General features: G+C 51.5%; 2 protein-coding genes across 6 annotated transcripts in view; both read right to left on the reverse strand.

Annotated features, from left to right (window-relative positions):
• LLGL2 (LLGL scribble cell polarity complex component 2) overlaps positions 1 to 8,754 on the reverse strand; it is a gene marked incomplete at its 3' end in the record, with an annotated part of 34,691 nt that extends 25,937 nt beyond the window's left edge. Inside the window, exons 1-2 of one of the 4 annotated variants that reach the window (XM_082774964.1) lie at positions 8,516 to 8,754; positions 882 to 989 (exon numbers count right to left, since the gene is read on the reverse strand). In XM_082774964.1, coding sequence (XP_082631090.1) covers positions 882 to 956 — 75 coding nt within the window. In that variant the 5' untranslated portion in view covers positions 957 to 989; positions 8,516 to 8,754. Of the gene's footprint in view, positions 1 to 881; positions 990 to 1,330; positions 1,465 to 8,515 lie in introns of those variants that run through there. The other 3 variants (XM_082774962.1, XM_082774963.1, XM_082774965.1) reach the window with 3 other exon arrangements.
• Positions 8,755 to 10,656: 1,902 nt separating this feature from the next.
• Positions 10,657 to 20,138, reverse strand: TSEN54 (tRNA splicing endonuclease subunit 54). Of its 2 annotated transcripts, XM_082774967.1 has the most exons (11): positions 19,377 to 20,138; positions 19,125 to 19,286; positions 18,651 to 18,714; positions 18,423 to 18,506; positions 16,530 to 16,628; positions 16,209 to 16,261; positions 15,767 to 15,865; positions 13,995 to 14,629; positions 13,392 to 13,452; positions 12,684 to 12,800; positions 10,657 to 11,613 (listed from the first exon to the last, which is right to left on the reverse strand). In XM_082774967.1, the coding sequence occupies exons 1-11, from the start codon at positions 19,535 to 19,537 to the stop codon at positions 11,454 to 11,456; spliced, it is 1,695 nt and encodes a 564-aa protein (XP_082631093.1). In that variant the 5' UTR covers positions 19,538 to 20,138; the 3' UTR covers positions 10,657 to 11,453. The 2 variants fall into 2 exon arrangements, with proteins under 2 accessions (XP_082631093.1, XP_082631092.1); XM_082774966.1 differs by having other exon boundaries at positions 19,125 to 20,138.
• Between the last annotated feature and the right edge of the window lie 591 nt (positions 20,139 to 20,729).

Raw genomic sequence — 20,729 nt, forward strand, 5'->3', positions numbered from 1 at the left:
CACTAGGATTTTAATGAGTCAAGGAGATTATTTCCTAGGCTGACTTCATTTATCCATTATACTTTTCAGCAAAATTCCATGTAAGCTTTGGAAATACAAAACCTACAAATATATTCCTGATACCCAATGAAGGTTTTTGTAAGTAGCCATTAGCCTAACAATGAATTAATATTAAGCATTTACAAAGATGAAAGCACTATGCTGCTGGCCAGGGCTCAAAAGAAAACACACAGAGTGCTGGATAGCTAGCACAACCATTGTTGTTTCCTCTTCATGGAAAGAAGGCAAAAAAACAGATACAGAATCAGACAAAGATAATAGCAAGTTCATTATTAATGGCCATTATGCTGCCTTAAGTATTCCCACATCTTTACCAGACTTAAATTCACGTTTGAAAACAGAGTGTACTTATAAACCCCAAGTATAATCATGATCAAAGAACTCTGGCTTCAGTTGCATCACAAACTGTGCCTTATTTGTGTACCTTGAGAAAAATATTTACTTTCACAGTGATCTGCAAAGACTGCCTACAACATGTATAGTCACAGTGCATAGCAGGATGAAGTGCACAACACTCAGAGTATAGAAAGGTGGCACAAAGATCTCTTCTTTCAGCAAGTGCCACTCAACAGCATGACAATATCCTTTTTATAAAAAATGAAAGCAAGGATTGAGAATATGCTCATGGGCTTAAAGAAAACTACTCAGGAACAGAGGGGAAAAAAAAAATACAGTACTGAAAGCTAGAACAAACCACCTCTCCTAAATTTAACTTTTCCACCCACACTCAAGTAGTTTTTCCTTCCCTGTGCACCATGCAATGGCTCCGGGTAGTTTTGCCTCATACACGCATCCCTTGAAGTTCGAGGATAGCACTGTACCTTGTTAAACTGGAAAAGGTCGCGCTTGAGCCTCTCTCTTACTGGATCATGTCCGGGTCTTAAGAACCTTCTCATTTTCCCCGCTGTGATATCTTGGCACCAAAAATCCTAACAAGAAAAAAAAAAGCACAGCCACATAAACAAAAGCAGCTTGAGAAGAGCAGCAAGCAGAAGGAGGTTATTTGTTTTCATTTAGCAGGTAACACAAATAAGACAGAGCAGGAGGCGACAACACAGCTATAGGGTAACTAACACCTGACACCACCTCATCTCTGGTGGCAGGACATCCTTACACCTCGCCACTCTCACACCGTGGAGGCACACCAGAACAGGTAATCCGAGGGGATTTTGGAAGACTTTTTACACTCTGCCATTTTGTGATCACTTTAGCTGGCCTTATTCAAAGAGGAAAGCAAAACTGCAGCAGTTGCTTAAACATTTAGACCAACCCCATCGAAAGGCAAGCTCCCAGGCTCGCAGCATTACTGACCAGTATCAGTTTTCACCCCAGGTAACCCTCTGGCTACTGAGCTACGAAGAGAAAGAATTGCATTTTCAGCTCACTCCATGGGTACGGCAGAAAGGGTGCAGTGCTGCCTGCAGGGCAGCTCCATTAATTATTAACCTGCTTCTGTAAAATATCAAGCCTAACTCCCCTGCTCAAGGTGGGGGCAGGGGAAGGAAATCCTGCACCTGCAGTTCAATGTGCAGCGAGAAGCACCAGCCTTTCAGCGTACCTCCCCGCCTCGCCTCTCCCAACAGCAGCAGGATCCACGCAGGACAGATTAGGCGGCCTGGCTTGCGATCCAGCAATTGCCCAGGGGAAGTTTTAGGTTAGATGTTAGGAAGAACTTCTTCACCGAAAGGGTTGTTAGACATTGGAACAGGCTGCCCAGGGAAGTGGTGGAGTCACCATCCCTGGAAGTCTTTAAAAGATGTTTAGATGTAGAGTTTAGGGATATGGTTTAGTGGGGACTGTTAGTGTTAGGTCAGAGGTTGGACTCGATGATCTTGAGGTCTCTTCCAACCTAGAAATTCTGTGATTCTGTACCTGGCCACAGCCTCATACTGTGTGCAGCTCAGGAAATCCTTTCTCCCATCTGACCCCTGCAGCAGTGCTAAGCTCTACCAACCCAAGAGCAAAGGCTTGGATCTCATCCTGACAACTTACCTTGGGAGCAGTGCTCCTGCCTGCCCTCACCACCCTTCACAGGTTTCCAGTGCCCAGGCAGCTCAGCTGTTCGTGAAGCTGTTACTGGACACTCCAGTCCGTTTCTTTAATTCATTGGGCCAGAAGCTAAAGTAATTTAGCAGCTACTCCGCACACAATTAACACATGCATGATGGGAGCCAGAACTTTTGAGGAGCAGTGAGGAATCAGCAGAGACAGCCCACAGTAAGCCACCAGAAGGTACGTGGACACAAGGCAGGGAGCGGGGCAGAAGGCTTGGTGTCCCAAGGGGAAAAGAGGGACCAGGAGCACCAACGGGACTGTCAAAGCAACAGAGAGCCTTGGGCCCTTGATTCAAACCAAGGAGCTGGACGGGTGCTTGAGGGAACACAGCTCTCACAGCCCCTCTGCACAGGTGTGGGCTGCAGAGCTGGCAAACCAGAAGGTGGCTGCACTCCTACCAGTAACAAGGGGTCTCTGGTTAATAACTCAGCCAGCCATTACTGAGAGCTTGAATTGTTTTTTGAATGGTTTCTAGCAAGGCCTTAAGAGCCATGAAAGAGCAACAAATGAAAAAAATTAGAGTGCTCTGTACCCATATTTTGACAAATCCCTTGAGAAACTCCCCGAGCTAGGAGCTGTACTCCTTATTGCATTGCTTCCCTTTACGCTTCCTGCCCACTCTCCAAAATCTCCAGCCACCTCCTCAGTGCTGCCCAGAGCTCGCCAAGAGGACCGAAAGGCAGTCTAGGTTTGGAGGACCAGGAGATCGCATGAGCGCCAAGAAACACGCCTGAGTCACAGAGTCCCCACCTAGAAGCATCAGCATCTCCACTCAGCGCTGAGAAAGTGGCTCTGAGGCAGGCAGCTGGCAGCGAACAGTGCCATCGGCTCAAGCTGGGGCGAGGAATATGCACAGAAACACAAATAGCAAGGGATTCCCTAAAAAAGAGGAAGAAGAAAAGGATATCTTGCTTGGAAAACACATCTTTCTATGATGACCTAGATACCTGAACTGAATTTTTTGAAGATGCATCAGACTACGTGTCTTCTGGAACAAACTTTCACCAGACATTCCTGAGCGAAAGAGGGACATCTTTACACAAAGCTCTGTTTACTGGAAGCTAGCAAAAGCTACAGAGCAGTGACAAGCCGCTGTGCTATGCGAGGAGAGCATATCACACCCATGTATAACACAGTTTGCCCTTAGCCAGACGAGGCAAGGAAAGTGCCAAAGAGACGCACCCTTTCCCACTGTCAATCAATATCCCGGACCTGTTAAACTGGGCAAACCCACAGAGAAACTCTGCTAATTGTGCTCCTGACTTCAGAGAAGAACTCCTCAACTCCAAAGCAGAGACAAGCTTGCAGTTAGCAGCAACGTAGGCAGAGTGGGCTTGATTTGAGAGTCACCACTTTATATTTAACACCCTGCTAAAATGTTTTAGCCCAAAATATTAATTGCATCTAGAAGCATGCTGTTTTAACCTGCTTATGCAAGAGCTCTAACATTCACGCTCCAGCCCACAACAACTTGCTCGACTGGCTAAGGAGCATCGCAGTTCACAGAACGAAACAGTAACTCACTCGGAGGAACGTCATCCTGGCACGCCGACGTGGCCAGTAGGATGAGAGAGGGCGTGCTACAGGAGTCACCTCTCATTGACTTGTATCAGGGCTTCATGCCTGACCAGAGAAATAAGTGCCACGGGATGGAAGGAGATGCAAGGAAACGAGAAGAAAAGCAGTTTTGAAGAAGAGCAAAGGGCTGGGGAGGGACAGCTAAAAGAAGGGCACCCACTGCAGCACCGGCTGCCACGGGAATTGCTAGCAGGAGGTCACAAGGCTCCCATCAAGGAGGAGAACCTTCCCTTTAATACAATAAGCAAGCACTTTTTCCAATTTTGGTCAAAACAGAAAGATTCCACAGGCTGTATAATCTTATCTTCCAGATGCACATTTGCATATTAGCAGACCAGTTTCTCTCCCACACACCTTTGGTGGCTTACATAAAACTCCAGCCCCGTGTGCTCTGCAGTTATCTGCCAGTCAGCACTTGCAGCCATACGGCAGCAGCTGTGGCTACCAGTAGCCAGAGAGGAATTCTCCAGTAGCCTCTGAAGCCATGCCAGGTCTGTGCGTACCTCATACTCTTATTTTCCAGGGAAACAACTCTTTAGGCTTTCAAAGATCAGCCTTGTACCAGAAACTCTATGCAATGTTCTCTTCTAAGGTGTTACCTCTAAACAGCCTGACCTCAATACAATAGCCCAAGGCTGAGTCAATCCCAATTTTGCTCACATTCGGCACACGGTCACCTGACAGCAAAGCTCAAAGTGTGCTGTACATTGAGCTTCTGTGGCTCTGGTACCAGAACGCTCAGCTAAAGATGACGAGGTACCCTTCTTCACCTCCTTTGGTTAGATCCAGCCACAAAATAGATGCTCTTCACTACTCGTACAGAAAGGCAATGAAAGCACAAGTTGCAAGACGATCCTGTTTCCAATCAGACAGAGCAGCTAACATCAAAACCAGATTTCACTCTGGCTTCCTTGCGGAGCTCGGTTCATTTCAGATGTTGAGATTTATGGCAAGTTCTCGTGCCAGGTCTCACACCAGATCCATACCCAAGAGAAGACAAAACTCCTCTTCCTAGGACAGGCAGTAATTGTTGTTCACTGCTGTGTGTTAGCAATCCCATCACTGAGCTCCACATTTTGCCTTGCCTTCAGCGCTTTTGTGCTTGGCCATGCGTCTTGGTGCGCATGCACAGCTTGCTGAGATGCTCTGGATTTTCTCCATCAAACAGGCTGGGGGGAATTGCCCTTTGTAAAAAAGTTCTGCAATTTCTGCTTATGTCCTCTCATGACAGTGAAAGATCCAGACAGAAGTGTACCAGAACCAATGCTCCAAGTCCCAATCATGCAAGCAAATCCAACCTTACAAGCTGAGGAAGCTCTATTTTTCTTATGTAGACAGTATTAAATATGGATACAGTCCCAAGCTAACCCTGCAACAAAGCCATACCTATACTGAGTTTGTTTTGCTCACACAGGACAGTTGCAAATGACCGTTTGTAAGCTTCCTAGGTATTCAATTTGAACAGGTGTTCAATGGGATAAATCCAACAGCTTTCTCTGCAAAACGTCATCAAGCATCTTGAGTATTCCTGGATTCCTTCCACGCTTCAGGTCTCCTGGTTTTTGTTCTATCCATCCTCATCGCCCCTTCCTGCTTACAGACCCTTGAAGGGAAAACTTCTGCCTAAGCACCTGACAATACTTTATCAACCCTGCTAAAATAAGAGTCCTTATCAAAAAGCCTTGTTTGAACTGCAAGCATTCAGTGCTCCTATAACAAACAGTCACCGCCATGGCATCGTCTGAAGCAGGCTTCCTCCCTGCACCCAGGAGCCTGCCCTTGTTCCTGTTACCAACAGTAACAAAACAGAGGCTGGATCGATTTCACAGGAAAAAAACTGTTCCTTAGTACCAGTTCTGCTGGTGCTAACAACAACAAAATAATGATCAAAGCACCATTTAAATACTTGTGTTATCGAGTTCAGTGCTTACAGGAACCATCAAACTCTTAAGACGTGACTTTCTGTGAAATAACAAGTTTTAGAACACTTCGATTGAAATCAGTGAAACAATCCCCACCTAATTTTTAATCGGGCTGTCACTGTGAAGCTCATCTCTATAATCTCGCTTGGCTGTAACGTGCTATCACAACAGTTGCTAACGAATAAAGCCCAAGCCAAGAAGAGCTAGAGCAAGGGAAGGAGCCGTTGCAGTAGGCGGAAAGCTTGGAAGGGTGAGATACCATCTCCTGTCCTGGGATAAGGCTTCTCCGGGCTGATGCTCATCAGAGAACCTGCAGGATTCCTGGAGTTCAGCGAGGCCCCGCACACATCTCCCAGGCACCACGCAACTGCTGAGCACCTGCTGGCACCCCAGCACCTGCAGCTTTATAGGAACAGGGGAGCGTTCACATCCAACCTGCACACGTTAGTCAGGCAGTAACAGAGGTAAGCTGAAAGATCTTCCCATAAAAAGGATTTATTTTTAACCTCAACGAGCAACTGAACAGACGGTGTCAACACCAGTGCAGAAAACATCAAATAAAAGACCAGAGCTGGATGCACCAAGAACTCTTGTAAAATAACAGAGAGCCAATCAGAGAAATCAGACAAGTTCCTTTACTTCTGCAGCTTTGTGTTTGGAGTTAGCAGCGACCACCCACTTGCAATAAATTTACTAATTGTGCGAGCCCCGTGTGTCATGATGACTCCTGCTGTGTTCTCCTTGTCATGGGAGCATGACAGCACAAAGCTGCGAGAGCAGGACCAAGTCTTTGCACTGGACAACGTTACTGTACGTAATGCAGAACTCTTTGTATAGTTCTGCTAAGAAGCGTGATTCAGACGGCAGTGTACACACAAAGCACGGTGAGTCGATAGGGAAAGTCACAAAAGCCTTTTCTTTTTAAAGCAACGCAGCAAGATCCGTCTGGAAGCAACTTTCAGATGAGAATTGGTGCTTCCATGGAATTTCTGCACAGAAATCAAACCTTCAGCCACTGCCAGCCCCTCCTTTGATAAATAATTGTAAATAAAGATCAGGCTACTAGCAGTATCACACACTCTTATTGCCGTGTACTAACTGCATTACTTACACGTTTAAATCCTCTTACTCTAACATCTCTCGAGCCACAGCGTCAGTCAGGAAAATACCCACGCCTCTCCCAAGCGCAAGTCACGGTAATAACTGCCTTACTGTACCAGAAGAGAACTGGAAGCTGTAGGATTCTCTGAAATGATTCAGTTCCCCCAATAGTTCTCTTCAGGAAGGAATTAGAGCAGATGCAATTTGTGCAAATCCAAATAAAAGATGATGTTCCTCAGCACCACCCTACGAAGACATTTGAGAACTTCTCTCCTTTTCCAATACCATAACCTAACTGGAGCCCTCCGAGTAGTTACAAACGGCACTGAGCAGAACTACAAGCAGCTCGCTACTTGCATGGATCATCTTTGCCCCCTCCATGGGCCAGGCTGCCCTTCCAAGGAACGTGTCGGGATGCACGGAGAAGCCTTGGGACGTACCACGGCTTTGCATTCTGCTTGCCAGAAGCACCAGCTTCCAAAATCAAAGGTAAAATCACCAGGCAGCCTGCTTTGGGCATTCAGCTTCGCCTGGGACTCGGTAAAGCAAGATATTCCAGTCGGCTGAAGTGCTCTCAGATGACTACAAAGAGCAGCATTCCCCACCACGTAACACGTTACAAGGAACAACTTGTATTATCTCAGCTCTCTCCCCATCTTATCGTTATCCTCACGTGAGCACACAGCCCTGCACCGCTGCAGAAACACAGAGCCGCGCGCCTGCCTCAGCCGCTCTGCTCCAGGGAGAGCACTGCACACAAACACTCAAACCTTCCTCCAAAGCCAAGGTTAAGCCTCACCTCCAGGAGGCGAGATGTCAGCAACCCCTTTGTTCCAGTGCCACAACTGCAGGCAACCCGAGCCAAGGCTAAACAACTCGCCTCCCCTTCTCGTTTCACCTGCTCACAGCTGGTTAGCAGGAACGAGCTCACTTGCCCAGCAAGCTCTTACATCTTGGGGAAGGAAAAAAGAAGAAGTGATCGTGTATCTAGTAGTGGCAGGAATTTGGAGGAAGATAGAAGCACATCCCAAAGGACACACGGCAAATCTTATTCATGACTTCTGCTCGGAGCCTGCTGGAGCAGGTGGAGCCCTACAAGAGCCGGCTGCGGGCAGGGATCCTTCCCACGGCAGGACGAGGGTCAGGCTGTGGATGTGCTGCTCCGGGACGGTTCCCAAGCAGTCGCAGCTCTGAAGGAGGCAGTCGGGCAGCTTCCCTCCACCGGCCTTGGCCAGCAGCCCCCAGGCAGGGCCCAGCACCCAGGCAGGAGCCCCGGGCCGCGACCCAAGTGGCGCCAAGGGCTGAACCAGGAAGTTTGGGGCGAGCGGCCCCAGGAGCAACCTCCAAGAAAATCCCAGGATGTAAAGCTCCCGTGCAGCACTCCCCAGCTGCGCGCTCTGGCCAGGGCAAACAAACGCGGCTCGAGAAGCAAATAATAAAAAAAAAAAAAAAAAAAAAAAAAAGGAAAAAGAAAAAGCAAACAACAAAACCCCGCAAACCCCGAACCCCAACCCCAGCACCTGAACTTTTAGGGGCGAGCCACGCTCGTTGCATCCCGGGGCGCTCCTCACGGGGGTGGCTGCGGGGAGCTGCAGAGGGGCAGCCAGGAGGGGTCCGGGCACCCCGGGGAGCCCAGGGCTCGGGGAGCGCCTCCCAGCCCCGGGAGCGAACCGGGAGCAAAGCCCCGGGGAACCGCCGGAACCCGGCAGGGGCGGCGGGCACGGCTCGGGGACCCCCCCCGGGACCTTCCCACGTCCCCGGGTCTTCCCCGGGGCTCCCGTCCCATTCCCGGCGCTCACCTGCGGGGCCTGGAGCCGGGGCCGCCCCGGCCTCGCTCCGCTCCACGATCGCCGCCGCTCGGCTGCGGCCTCCCCGGGGCAGCTCCGGGAGGGGTGCGGCGGGGCGGGGCTCCGCACGCAAGCCACGCCCCATAGGGGCGGGGCTTCGTATTCAAATCGCCTCCCCGGGCGTGGCTCCGTGTGCAAGTCGCGCCCCGGGGGCGTGGCTCCGTATGTAAATAGAGCCCCGGGGGCGTGGCTTATCATGCAAATGAGGGCGAGCGGCGGCCTCGCCTCCCTTTCATCCGGCGCGGTCAGGGGTAATTGAGCGCTCGGCTCGCTCCCAGCCAATCAGAGAGCGGCCGCGCAGCCACCGCCCTATGGGCGGCCGCGCAGCCGGGCTGGGGGCGGGGCCTGAGGGGCCGGCCCCGCCCTTCGGCAGCTCCGGACCCAGACCCAGTCCCGGTCCCGGTCCCCCCGCGGGGCTCCACGCGGAGCGGGGTGGGCACGGGGAGCCCCTGCCCGGCCGGGACACGGCCCCTGCCTCCGGCCCCCCAGGAGCAGGAGCCCAGCGCCAGGCCCAGGGGAGGCTCCAGCCCAGCCCCGAGCCCCGCGAAGGCTCCAGCCCATTGTCACGATGAAGGTTCCTCCCCTCCTCGCTGCAAAAACGGGAGGTGGGAAGCCTCAGCAGAGAGGGGAAGCCTCAGCTGTGAGGAGCAGCACAGCCGTTAGCTCCTCACACTGCCCTGCTGCTGCCAGCCTGCCTCCTATTGCAAGGGAACGGGAGCTGGGCAAGGAATCGTGGTAACGTGTCGGTGCCCCGGCTGGCTGAAGCCTTTGCAATCCCTGCAGAGCTTGGAGTTGCCCCGATAAGGGCCAGCTTCCAGCCCAGCTTCCAAAAGGTGAAGTTTTTAAATGAAGATCCTCGCTTCTGTCATCGTCTTGCAACATCCAGTTGATCCACATCGTGGGCCAAAGCGAAGCAGTGGTATCAGTCTGCATCACAATCCCATCCTGGTGGAGGCACTGTCAGATGTTGTGGTGCTGAGCAAGGCAGCCACAGTTTCTCAATCCTCCCTGCAGTAGTTATTAAATTCTAATTGTTTTGTGCTGAATCAGGGAGTCTTTGCCCTAGCGAAACTCACTGGGTGGCTCTTGTAGGGTTCATCGATACAATTCCACCTTGGCATAAACAGATGAGGCTGATTGAGATCACCAGGAGGGAGTTTGACCTAATTCTAGGACAAACATGAGCCCCGTGGGTCAGACTAGAGCTCTGCTGGCTGTGCCTGTTCTTAGAAACTCTCTTCCCACCGCCTTTAATCTGCAAAACAGTCTGGGAGAACGCTGAGGGCACAGACTGGAACTGCCAACAGCACCAGCTTTAAGAGGACTATCAGAGCAAACACACAGCTCCCAGGAGGGAGGGAGAGCATGGTGGGGAGGAGCTGCCAGCCCCTCAGCTCGCAGAGCCCTGCTGATTTCCTCCACCTGATAACACAGGCATGTGAATGAAACAAGAACGAGCACGGTGCTTGCAGCAGCTCACTGCCACCTTGGGCTATGATACTTGTGACCGTGCAGGAGGAAGATGGCACGGCATCGTGTGCTGACGGGAGCTGCCTGGGGACAGAATCAGCCAGGCCCTGAGTCCTGCTGCCCTCCATGGAACAAGGCAGGATGCAAGCACAGACGGAGTTATGCAGCCTCACGGCTCTATGGCCACGAGCAGGCGTTCACCAGATGGTGTTGTTGGGGTCCCATCAGTCTTCCTAGAGTCCCTGCAAAGTTACTTACATTTTAGGGGAATTAAGAACCAGACTTAGGAGCTTCCACTGTTGGAAAAGGCTTCTTTATTGCTTAACCTTCTTCTCCCTGTCTCCAAAAAGAACTAAAAATTTATCACATAAAATGCATCTAAATCAGTTGCTATTATACTTCTGAAGAACCCAGACACAGAACGCAGCTGTGCTCAGCAAGCTTGCACCCGCTGAGCAGACTTTCTGGCACCTGTCACCGGCACTTTTGCATAGAGGCTAACGCAAATTTGGTACCTGGATACCCTGGCAGAAGGCTCCCATGATAAGGCCTGGAACACAACGATGCCCCTGGCTTGGAACACAACAGCCACAGGGCTGGAAGGCTCATTTTTATCTTCTGTCTTTACTCAGGGATCTCACTTGAGAAACAAAGACGAGGATCCACAGCCAGGAGAGAGGACATGGGGTTAAAACAGGGGGCTGCAGCACCAGGCTGCTGAGATACCACAAACAGTGCACCAACAGCACATAACTTCAATCTGGCGTGATGGCTAAAATACACCTCAGCACAGCTGTAACAGGAGGCTGGGTGCATCTGCCATACTTTGGGGCTTTCTGTGCTCTGACTGATGAAACCATGTGCAACGCACAGCATCCTGCTCTCCAGTACCTGGAAACTTTACTCAGGGGGACGAATTTTATGGCTCTTACTTTTTCAGATCAGAATGGGATCTGATAGCTGTTGGTGCGACTGAACGACAGAGGCTCAGGACACCATCACTGATCTGATCAGCTTATTCTGTCCCTGACTGACCTCAGCGACTCCAGCCACAGTGGCTCTTAGCACAGGACAAGGGATTTACGCCGCTAAAGTACTTTCGAATGATACACAGGTCAGCCAAAGCTGACAGAGAAAGGCAGACTGGTGCTCCAGAAGATGATAAAGCTGGAGAACCAGTGCCTTCAGGAACAAGCAGTGTGTACGCCAGTCCACAAAGCCCAGTTAAGCCACCCGCACTTGTCTGCAGTACATTTTGTTGTCATGCGAGAGCCATCCCCCACGGTGCGAAGCCTGGAGCAGCAAATACAATGGTCAACTACCCAAAGTTCCAGGTGGTTATCACAGGCTCTATTTCCCATAATATTTCATTAATCAAGAAAGCAAACCCTGAGTGAAGCTCTTCCCATTTCAGCAAACATCAGTAACTGCTGTGATTAACATCAACTGGCAGCTTGAATTCCTTCAGCGAGTGGAAGGCAATATCTCCGTATTCCACCAGTGCAAAGACCACCGGGACGTCCCCGCTCTGATATGTAACCTGCTTCAAAGCCCGAAGGGATGGGATCTGCTCCTCAAAGCTGCGGAGGGAAAAAATAGCCTTTGTTTATATATTCTTGCTTTGAGAACAAAGCTGTCCTGGCCAGCAATCACAACAGCTCCTTCTGGTCTTAGGAGCTGGTTGTAAACCTCCCTGCCCCTTTCAATCAAAGCAGGAAGCTGCTGAGCACACTGAGAGCTCCCGAGAGCATGCTGCATGCTGGAAACAGGGAGCTGTCAAATCCTTTGCCAAAAGCAAAGGCAACTGCAAAACTCTCCACACCGTGCTGCTTAGATGCGGCTCACCGGGCTACTGGCCAGCTGCCAATCCAATGCAATCTTAATACCTTGGAAGATCTTTGGTTGCTGGGATCGACACCCAACCTGCTTTTCCCTTCTTTTCAATTCTGCAGTGTTTGCTCATAAATGGAAATATTTATGCAGCAAGAATCATCCTACTTGCCCGTGACACAGACCTTTGTCAAACTGCATTACCTTCCTCTGCCTGCTGTAGCTGCAGCCAGGGAAGGAGGGACGGTTTTAGCACATCAAAGTTAGAAAAGGCAGGGACTGAACTTTGTACCTGTCTACAGAATTTAAGTATCAGATTCTGGAGCCAGCAAGAAAGGGGACACCTATCCTCTGCTCGTATTGATTTTAAAGTTACAAAGATAAAAATGCTAAACCCACAGCCCCGAGCCTGTAGGGAGCTCCATGGAGGTACATCTCTGCAGAAATCCACAGGGATCTGCACTGGCTGAGGATTCAGCTGCCATACAGGTCCCTGCAAAACTGAGCTCAGTGAAAACTGAGTTTCACGAGTGTTGCATAAATACAGCTGTGGCTTCTTATTCCTGACTCCGGTAATACTCACAGACAGGAGTAGCAACCATATGACCAAATAGCGTGGGCTGAGTGCAAGGGCTAGAGGAATTGTGAGCCACAACCTCCAACAAAAGAGGAAGAAAAAAAAAAAAAAGAAACATTTCTGGGCAGGACCACCCTAAGGGAGGCACTCTGATGAACTGTAAAGCTCACAAGATCCTGGGTCATTTACAGATCATTAGGATTTACTGTGTGCTTCAAAGCCCCGCATAAGACCCGTGCCTACCTCTGAACACACATCCTGACGTATGGTTTCCCAGGGTTTGTCTTCTTAAACTTGGCCACAGCATCGGGTTGGTACACATTGAAGCTTATCTTCAAGCTCTCTGGGTCCTCCTGCAGCCTACAGAAGAGGGAACACATCCACATACTTATGGGATTGAAACACTGTATGGTGCAGATAAATCAGATGAAAGAAGGAACAAAAGCTGTGAAGCCTGGCTAGTTTGGGCCCTGTGAAAGGCTTCGCTCCTCAAGGGACTGACCCTGGGACTGCTACAGTTTCTTTCCAGACCTTCTATGTTCTGTAGCCAGACCAGAGCCAGCCCCTGCCCCACATCTGCCACTCTCCTCTCCCTGCAACCCTTTGGAAGAAGTACCACTAAGAGACACAGAAGCAAAGCACTGCTCTGTCCTACAGGGACAGCACGCAAACACCACACAGACTCCTTAAGGCAAGAGCAGAACTAAAACTCCCAAGGCCCAGGCTTTACCATCGCTGCAGCAGGGTCAGCAGCACATCCCAGGGATGAGGCAGAGCTGAGCCCCAACCCAGATCTGCAGGACCCCGGAGCAGAGCACTGGATTCTCCGGACATTCTGGACGCCCCCCAACTCCCAAGCTCCTGCCGCAAATCTCACAGACCTCACACACAGGGACGGTCACAAGACAGCCCCGTTCCGAACAGCTACGAGCTGGCTGGCTGGCTACTAACCGGGAGGCTCCATCCAGGATGTGGGAGGGCTGCAGCACGCTGATCTGCTGGAGGATCGCAGCTGGAGGGAGAAAGAACAGGAAAGGATCAGACCAGCTATTTCTCTCCCAGGGCACTCCAAGCACTCCACCACCACCCACGAGCCTTCCTCCTCCGACAATGGCTGGCAGCACCACAGTCACCACTGGCTACTTCAAAGGCCTCAACTTCCTCATCTCCTCCCAGCGCACAGCCCAGAACACCCTGCAACTGCTTTGCAATCTTGCTGGACCCGATTTCACATGCCTAACAGCCTAGCAGGAGGGATTGCAGTACAGCAGGACATGGGGAACGGATTAGGAGACCTCCTGAGGCCCTGTTTATCCTGGCACTTGAGTGGGCTATAGAAAGAGACAGAAAGGCAGGAGGACAAGCTTTCTTCTCTCCCCCCCATCCGTGGCTGGGCTCCTCTGGGCCTGCTTTGCCCAGGCCTTGTAATGAGGTTTTCCTTCTCAAGGCACTGCCCCTAAACTGACATTTAGCTTCCCCAAGTCGTCTCTTTGGCTGTTGCATAAACAGGGGCAGGGCGTGTGTGTGTCCCCAGCAGGTTCCCACAGCCACTACCTGTGGAAGTCGCTTCCTCTGGCCGCAGAAGCGGGGTGACAGCCTGGTCCCAGAGATGCGGCGGTCGTCTCCAAACCCTCTGCTGGCTCCTCTGCTTCAAAAGGGCTTTGTACTCCTGCCAGCTGGAGCAGCACCTCACCTCCCTGTCAGCATTGACACTGCTCTTGTACCTGCTTTCCCTCTCCAGCTGCTCCCTCTCCTTCCGTGACAGCTTCTCCTGTTTTAGGTTGATGCGTTTACACCAGGAAGCCGCGTCAACTTCCCTCCCTGGCACATTTTCTGGCAGAAGCCCGCTGTCAGGCGAGGGCAGATGTGTGCACGGCTGATCTGGGGCCACGTTTGGCAAGATGATGGTGGTAAAATCCCAGCGTGGCGCACGGGTGCCAGTGCTGCTTGCCTTGGGGTCTCCAGCCCTGCTCCTGGAGGGACTCCGGGAGTTCTTTTGTCCTGTGTCAAGAGGAACTGGGCTCGACTGCTCCTCTCCATTGCCAGCATCCAATTCCTTTGGCTGCTCTGACAAGGGCTTTTCATCCAAGGGAAGGCAGCTGGGATCTCCACAGTCATCTCCAGCTTTTTTGGGGGTCCCTTCAGCTTCTGGAAGGTCCTCAGACACTTTATGTTTCTTCTCAAGCGACCTAAGGACAGAAGCAGCAGCATAAAAGACAGGGAGGGTTTGTGGTGGGACATAATTCTCTTTAAATCCTGCCTCCCCCAATGGAAGAGAGCAGTCTGGAAGAAAGGAAGAACAGACAGGAAGAAAGCAGTCTGCTGTGCCTGAAGGAAGGGTGGCAGGAGCCCACAGCCAGGCCTGTAAACCCTTGACAAGAACCTCTTGGCTGAAAGGAGGGTCCTGCTTGCAGAAGGAAAAAAAAAAAGCAGGCCAAAACCAAGCAGGGAACGCCAAAGGTAGCGTAGGTGTCTCAGCAGCCCTGCACGAGGCTTGCCTTCAGTGCCCCGCAGAGTCCCAGTCCCAGCAGACACATGTTCTCTACCCGCCCGCAGCTTCCACACCCCAGCTACTGACCCAAACACCTCCATGCAACCACGATGGACGTCAGCCAAACTGAGCAGGGTTCAGACACCAGCACATGCTTGGCAGAAACCTGTCTGACAGCACTCTGGTGTGGCACGCAGTCCCTGGCTCCCAGGAAAGATGAGGCAGCTCTGAAAGCAGCAGTTTTATCTCCCAGTTCCTAAAACTTCAGAGCTCCTTGGGCACCAATTTCCTCGGTAAGAGGAGGACTGGAGTTGCAGACCTGTTTCTTCCTCCTTGTTTCTTAAAGGAGGACGCCACCTACTGGAAACTCCTAATTATAAGATCAAAATTAGTAATTATGTCAGCTGGTCTGCATTTTGGCAACTTCTAGAGGCCATGTGCAAGGACCGGGATCCATCTACGCTCTCTGCTGTGCAGGCCTAGCAAGCTACGTTAAGAGGATGAAAGTGCACGATGGGCACTGTGGAGTCTTGTGCTCCCTCTAAAAAAGGACAAGAGAAGACATCTGCCACTTTTCTTCTGCACAGATCTCTCTCCCCTTCTATTTTGGCATCTCATCGCTGCAGCTGGGAAGCCTGGTGGCCGCTTGCCCCCATTAGACCCGCAGGAAGTGCAGATGTGCCAAGAGCACGCCGCAAGGAGCTCAGGAAGAGCACTGCAGTGCCTGGGGAGGGCACCCACAGCACGAAGGGCTGAAGAGGCTGTAGCAAAGTGACTGATCCTGAGCCAGCAGGGCCGGGAGAGCATGGCAAAAGGCTCTGGGCCACATCCTTACCCAGGGCTGGAACTCCTCCTCCTTTTGCGCTCGTGTTTCCCTGAGCTCTTGCAGTGACTTTCCAGGTTCAGCTGCCTCTCGTAGGGGGACGGGACAGTACTGCAAGGAGACACCACCACAGAGACTGAGAGCAGCGCAGGGTAGCAAAACTACCCTTCTGCTCAGCCCCCAGAACACAGCAGCAAAAACCTTTTCTTCCAGGCACAGGAAATCCACAAGCAGGACCAAGACAGTCCTCAATTCATGCCCCATTGCATGTCCTCAGTCTCCTCCTCAAGAGGGAGGAGCAAGGAAGGGTAGAGCGCCACTTTTAGCCTTTAATTCTCCCAAGAGGTGGAATGCAGGGTCAGAGTCCTCTTCTCTACTGAGCCATGTAGGGGGCACAGGGCTGCTCGGGATCTTCAGAAAGGAGAAAGCAGCGCGGAAAGGAAAAGCTGGTTACCTGGGGTTGAATCTCAGTACAATATAACCCAGTTGCTTCAAGTGGCTGAAAACCTTGGAGCAAAGGAAAGCAAAGAAGGTTAATTTACTTCAGTCCTGCTGCAACTGGGTAAACACCGTGTGGCACGGGAAGAGTGAAAAACCCCCACAGTTAGGACCCGAAGAAAAGGTAGGGAAACAGGAACCAATCATCTGGGAAAAGATGAATGGGGAAAAGCCTCAGAATGCCCCCCGTTCCTTTCCCTTCCCTTCCCTGCCCTTAGCCCCTAGAAGAGGCCGCGTGGCAGCGGCTGGGCTCCCTGCTTTCATCCTCCCAACACACCTGGTAATGGGACAGGCTCATCTCCTCCTGGGTTAGCAGCATCTCATAGGCTTCTTGGATCGACAAGGGCAGATTCCTGTAAAAGAGCTGAACAGAGCCCTGCAGGACAAAAAGTGACATTTAGAGAACCCCAGGGAACAAATCTACGAAAGGTCACAGTGGTCTCTTCCCACTGGCCTTGACAGCTGGACTCAGCACCCTCCTTCACGTCATATCCATGCCTCCCCACAAAAGAGGGAAAAAAAAGCCCAGGCACTAGGAACACACCTCTCCAGGGGGACAGGCTGAAGGCATCTAACTGGTCTTTTGTGGGGATGGATTCTGCACTCAGCAACTGACTGAACTATTTTATTGCTGTCAATTTGTTTATGATCTATTGCTTGTCAAATTGCCAGAGGCAAAACCCCCTGCATTTGCAATTAGGATTTAATGGATATCATTAGATGCCCATAATCTAATTAAGTTTTGCTGAGGGGGAAAAAAAGCTCCCCTTTAGATTGGTGCATCTGTGCCTCTGATAACAGCTGTGGAGAGAAAAAAAAGTGTCTCTACAGTAAAGAAATCCAACCAGCATTTCTGCAAAGAGAGTAGCACTGAAAGTAACTTGGTCTCACTCCCTTGTGCTACATTTAAATATCTTTGTCGTGTGTACTAGGGAAGAGGTGCCAAGCAGCAACGCCAAGGATCTCAGATCAAATGAAAAGCATGTACAGCACTGGCTGCTAATATCATCTCTTCCCATGCCAGCAAGCTTCGCAGAGGAGGATGGAAGAGTCCAGAATTTTAATGTGGGAAATTCTTCATTCTAAAAGGATGCAGAGGGCTATATATCACAATGAGGATATGATTTTTTTCAACAAAAAGACACTGCATACCGCCAGCCCTTACACAAGGCTGTTCTGTGCTTACTTCATAAAGGCTTTCTTGATACACAGACAGCAGCTGCCATAGCAGCATTTATTCTGCTGGACATCCAAAGGATAACTTAACGTTTGTACAGACAATCAGAACTGCACAGGACTTTGCTGTTCCACTTGTAGTCGTGGACATTCATGGCTTTTCATGAACACAGGCATTTATACCGGGTACGTGGCCCTAACAAGCTGGATAAAGTTCCCCTAATTCCCATCAGCTTATTAGAGAAGAACAGAGAAACTGTGTTAATGAACTTGTGAACCCTGTTCTTGCAGAAATATGCATGACACCCTAGATAAGGGAGGAAGTCAACTTAGGACAGAGAAGGTACTGACCAGTCCCCGATGTCCTAATTAACAGTATACCAGTTCTGAGGAAAAGGATTTCTGAGTGTCATATCTTTTATTCCAATTAACTCCTGCCAACCACAGATAATGGTTTGATCTGGTTTTCAGAAATTCCCAGAACACCGAGTTTTCCCAGACCAGGGCAGACTTTGGTAAAATAACTGATATATCAGCATCTGTCTTTCACCACCCTCAGAGAAAGAAAGAAAGAAATCTCAGTTGACAACTTTGTGAACATGCTCCCTATGCTTCTGACAAAAAAGCAGACTTACTGCTTTAGGAACAGAAATTCAGATCACCCAAACACCCTCCTAGTCTCTGCCATCATATTTGATGCAGGAGCGGGTTAAAGACAATACCATCTGGATAAATTCAGCACTGATCCAACCAACACACACTATCAACAGCACAGAGACTGCCTTAGAGTACAACGTGCAAACCCCTGGCCTGGAGACCAGCACCTCCATCAGCAAACAGGCAATTTCACGAGAACTAGATGTTTATCATCTGCTCAAACTGCAGCAGCAATCAACGCATGCTAACTGACTTCAGTCTAAAGGGGAGTAAATGTTCAGCTTCTAGAGCTCCTTCAGTCACCCAGGAAAAGCCCAAGCACGGGTAGTCTACTTACACACTCCAGCAGGTACAGAGCCTCCTCGGGCAGCAGGCACTGTTTGCCACGCTCTGAGAACCCCATGGTGTGCCAGAACTTCCCCTAGAACAGAAGCACAAATCCGTGATGGGCTTTGTCTGCTCTCTGCTGACAGCCAGTCTCCCTCTCACTTCAAAAAGCAAAATAAGGAGCCTGCAGTTGCCAGCAGGAAACGAAGGTACTGAGTACGCTCTGCAGCAGACTCACCGCAGGGGACTGCAGCTCCACAATGCCCTTTTCTGGCTTCCACTCAGCTTTCACCAGATTCCCCCTGTGAAGGTTAAAGATTAGGGTTCTTTATTATCTGCGTGTTCTACAATCAACCACAATCAACCCCTGGTTTAGCAACGCAACAAGCTCAGGAGGGCGTCAAAAGGTAGCAAAGCTTCAGGTGGCATTTTTACAGGGTAAAGCCTGAGAAAGGCATCGTCCTCTGGATCTGAGGGTACCACGGGGAGGTGTTATCATCACCAAGGAGTTCAGAATGTCTTCAGCCAGCACCACAGGCACCTGTCCACAGGCTGCAGCAGCCTGCTGGAGACACGTAGCCTAGGTGATAACCGCGACAGGACCAGAGGGAACAGCCTCCAGTTGTGCCAGGGGAGGTTCGGGTGGGAGATGAGGAGACATTTCTCCTCAGAAAGAGCGGTCAGACAGACAGACGGACACAGACGGACTCACAGGCGCTCCACACGCTCCTCGGCCAGCCACCGCCACTGCTCGTCCCGGCAGAGCCGCAGCCTCTCCGCCTGCTCCTCCGAGCCGTCGGGCGCGGCCTCCTTCGGGCCGCCGCGGTACCGGGGGGCCCCGCTCCGCCCGCGGGCCTCCGGTAGCTCCGCCTCGCTGCGGGGAGAGAGCGGGGGGCGCTGAGGGGGTGCCCCGGGGGGGTCCCTTACCCGCAGCTCCCCCTTCAGGGCCCGGCCCGCCCCGTACCTCAGGCTCCGCGAGCCGCCCGGCTCCATGGGCACCAGGCGGGAAGCGGCGCCCGGCACAGGGGAGGGGAGAGGAGGGGAGCGGGCAGCGGCCCCTGGCGGAGCGGCGGGCACCAGAGCCATGCACCGAAGCCATACACCAAAACCATGCACTAGAGCCATAAACTAAAGCCATACACTAAAACCGTGCACTTTACTGTGCGTTGGGCTTTGTGGCACGCCTCGCACGGGAGCTGTGTGGTGGGGCTGTGCACTGAGCCGCGTCCCAAGTTGTGCCCCGAGCAGCGCCCCGCACGCCGTGCACCAGAGCATGCCTTGGGCTCTGCGCTGAAGCAACGCGCTGAAGCCGTGTGCTATGTACATGCTGAGTGTGGATACAGGAGTGTTTTGTGCTCTGTACCAAGTTGTGCACAGAAATTGTGTCACAGAGGCCGTGAGCCCCAGGCCGTGCCCCATGGTCACGCTGCAGCACGTGCTGGGGGCCATGCACCCCGCATCACCCCCGCCACACAGCTGGGCGCCTCGTGGAGCTGCTCACCTCTCTCTCCCAATGGGACAGGGCAGAAAACGAGGTGAAAAACTCCTGGGTTGCGTTAAGGGCAGGGAGATTGCCAACCAGTGACCGTCATGGGCAAGGTGCCTCAGCTGGTGATAAATTAATTGTATTTCCTTGCCAATTAAAGCAAGTTTGGAGAGTGAGAAAAATAGAGAAATCAACACCCCCATCCCACACCCCCTTTTCTGTCAGGATCAGCCCCAAGTGGGGAACCTGCTCTGGACTGGGCTCCTCTTGAGCCCCTGGGGTGCTGTGGAACCACCTAGAACATTCTGGAACTGTCTGGAACCCTCCAGAACCATCAGAATGTTCCAGAACTGACTGGAACCCTCCAGAACTGACTGGAACATTCCTGAACTGACCGGAACCCTCCAGAACCATCAGAACGTTCCAGAACTGACTGGAACATTCCTGAACTGAAAACCCCAGGAACTGACTGGAACCCTCCAGAACTGACTGGAAGCCTCTAGAACTGACTGGAACATTCCTGAACTGACTGGAAGCCCCCAGAACCAGCCCTGTCTGGCAGGGTGCAGCCCTGAGGAGAGGTCCCTCACCAGCTGTTCACGAACGCTCATCGGGGCCCAGCATCCTCACAAAGTTCCCTCCTAAAAATGATGTGAGTGTTGTTGTTATCCCCCCAGAAAAACCCTGCTTTGGGGTGGGGGTCTCAAGCACCAGCTCTCCAGCACTTCCACTGAGGCAGGTTATCCCAGCAGATGCAGAGCATGGGAGCATCACAGCCAGTCCAGAGTCAAGGTGTTGGTGCCCACAACCCAGATACAGCCCACAGCTCAC

This window comes from Aythya marila (assembly GCF_965140915.1).
Source record: "Aythya marila genome assembly, chromosome: 18".
NCBI lineage: Eukaryota > Metazoa > Chordata > Aves > Anseriformes > Anatidae > Aythya > Aythya marila.

Bases quoted from the DNA above. Each gene is read 5' to 3' on its own strand.
- TSEN54 (XM_082774966.1), bottom strand. From the start codon at position 19,537: ATGGCTCTAGTGCATGGTTTTGGTGTATGGCTTCGGTGCATGGCTCTG. The intron at 18,715-19,124 runs GTGAGTCCGTCT...TAACCTTCACAG, and splicing joins GAGGAGCGTGTGGAGCGCCT to GGGGAATCTGGTGAAAGCTG. The intron at 16,262-16,529 runs GTGTGTTGGGAG...CTTTGCTCCAAG, and splicing joins TGAGCCTGTCCCATTACCAG to GTTTTCAGCCACTTGAAGCA.